The 2,508-nt window shown below is 43.0% G+C and overlaps 1 protein-coding gene across 1 annotated transcript; it reads left to right on the top strand.

The window, feature by feature from the left end:
• Positions 1-770: 770 nt before the first annotated feature.
• Positions 771-2,030, top strand: LOC137384505 (QRFP-like peptide receptor). Its single transcript, XM_068058644.1, has one exon. It carries the CDS (start codon positions 771-773, stop codon positions 2,028-2,030), a length of 1,260 nt encoding a protein of 419 aa, XP_067914745.1.
• The last annotated feature ends 478 nt before the right edge of the window (positions 2,031-2,508 follow it).

Raw genomic sequence — 2,508 nt, forward strand, 5'->3', positions numbered from 1 at the left:
TTGGTTTTTTTGTCCATCACATTTATATATACCTCGGGCAGAAAAGCGCCCGTGTAACATTTCCAAACAACTCAGTTGAAGTTGCATTACAACTGCCGTAACCATAAATGAAAACAATAATCAAGTGAAAATGGAAACAGAATCAGATATGATTAAGCAAAAGAACCCAAAAAAACGCACAAATGACTGAACGAAATGATGGATAGACTGTGTTGGTGCTGTCCTATTTACTCGCCATCGCCACCTAGTCAAGTCTAACTTGCTTCCAGCGAGACTCAGACCATCTCTTACCCTTGAGTCTCGTCATTGCAGAGGAACAGTTCCATCTGTCAGATGCAGCCGGCAGCTTCTCTCTAAGGAATTGGGGGAAGTTTTCCCAGCTCCATCATTTACTTGGTGATCAAACTGCTAAACGTTTTTTTAAAAAATATACTTCTGCTAACAAAAAGCCAGGCTTATGCATTCATCGAAACTTTTGCATCATGCAAATCAGCAGAAACTCTCGGCGATCCCCTCATTCGGAATGCATTCTTTTGATGTGACGAGCTTTCTATTGTTTGTGTTGGAGGTTTGACGTTCTCCCTGGTTTTCGGTGTGAGGAGCCGGCTCCGTGTGAGTTGAAGCTGCCCAGAAGGCAGAACTAGGTAAGGTGCTCGGCTGAGTCTCACAGCGTGAAGGAAACACCAGGGTTTGGTTAAAAAAAAAAGGGGAGCTGGACATATTTTGCCAACTGTAGCTGAACAATGCTTTGGTGAACGAAATCTGTGAGCATGAATGTAACCCAGTTCAGTTTGGAATTACTTGAAGGATTTCCCAGGAACTTTTCCTTATTCCCTCCCAGCAGTAATCTGAGCTTTTGGGAGACTGTCCATTTAAACATCAATTTGCTGTTTTCAGGCTATGAGCCCACAACCATTGTCTTGGAGGTCATTTATTCTTTGTCCTTCATCATTGGGTTAGTAGGAAACATCATGGCTTTGAGGGCCCTCACCGCAAAGAGAAGAAATCGATTGGCTGGAGCTACAGCTACCCGGAGTCTCTTGGTCAACCTGGCTATCTGCGATATGATGGTGGTATGTATCTGCATGCCTGTTACTCTTGGCCACCAGGTCTACAACGCTTGGGTATTTGGGGATTTCATGTGCAGAGCTGTCCCATTTGTCCAGGCAGTTGCAGTCTCCGCCAGCGTCTTAAGCCTTGCGGTGATCAGTCTTAACCGTTACTACAGTGTTCATAACCCTCTCAACGCCAGGTCTTTCTTTACCTGGAGAAGGATCTTTTGGATGATATGTGCCGTCTGGGTTTTATCATCCGGGCTCTGCATGCCTTTGATCTTTATGAATAAAACTGAAAACTTGGTGCTTTTAGATGGGAGGTTGAATATCCCAGTATGCACAGAAAGCTGGCCATATGTGAAACTAAGGCAAGGCTACAACTTCTTGCTCTTCTGCGCTTTGTACGGCTTCCCTGTGCTCTTCAATCTCATCATTTGCTTTCTAACTGCCCGTCGCCTTTGGAGTAGCCATGATGGGTTCCAGGAGGGCAACAAGAGGCATTTAGTGGGGAACAGCTCCAGGCTGAAGACACGCAAGAAGATTGTCAAAATGGTTGTTGCTCTGGTCCTTCTCTTTACCTTGTCTTGGTTGCCCTTGTATGTGATTGATATCTGGATCGACTTTAATATGCCAAATGCCCAACAAGATAATGTCCACCAAGGCTGGATTCTTCACGTTAGATCTTTTGCGCAGTGGCTGGGTCTCACCAATTCTAGCCTCAACCCTCTCTGTTACTGTTTCATGGGGAACTTGTACAGATCTGTAAAGAGGATCAAGAAAAGCTACAGGGACCGATTCTCTTCAGCTTTCAACTTGAATGTGTCCCAGACTCCGTCCAGCTCTTCGATCATGCTATCTTACAGAGCTTCCCATGACATTTCCAAAATTGAATTCAACAACTGGAGATGTGGTCAAACTCTCACTAAAAGCAAAAGTGTATCTTCTGTAACTATTTGTGAAACAGCATTTGACTAAACAGCATGAATATTAATAAGTAGGTGTAATAAATGTGTTGGGGTACAAGTATGGGCTTGTTCACTGTCCTTTTCCAGATCCCTTTTACCCTGAATTTACAATCTGTAGTAACCAAAAGTGTGATTTTCCTGTAATTGTTTAGGTCTGGATATATTGCTCATTAAAAAGGTTATTGAGACATCTTCCTGTAATCTTCCTTGAGAAACAGACAGGAGAGCTATTGCTGGGTCCCACTCCAGGCTATTCTGTACCTGTGTTATTCCTGCCTCTTTAAATGATCATATACCTGGAGTCAGGTCACATCAAATATCAAAACCTCAGATCAAAAGGGAAATAAAATCTAAAGATATTTAAGTGGAATTCCGGTCCCCACGGTGGTTTGAAGCAGTTGGCGGTGCAACAAAAGCCATAATCTATTTAAAATGAGTGTAAATTAGATGATTGCATTGTAATAAAAGGTAACAACTTGGCTTGTAAA

Source organism: Heterodontus francisci, chromosome 26 (assembly GCF_036365525.1).
Source record: "Heterodontus francisci isolate sHetFra1 chromosome 26, sHetFra1.hap1, whole genome shotgun sequence".
Lineage (NCBI taxonomy): Eukaryota > Metazoa > Chordata > Chondrichthyes > Heterodontiformes > Heterodontidae > Heterodontus > Heterodontus francisci.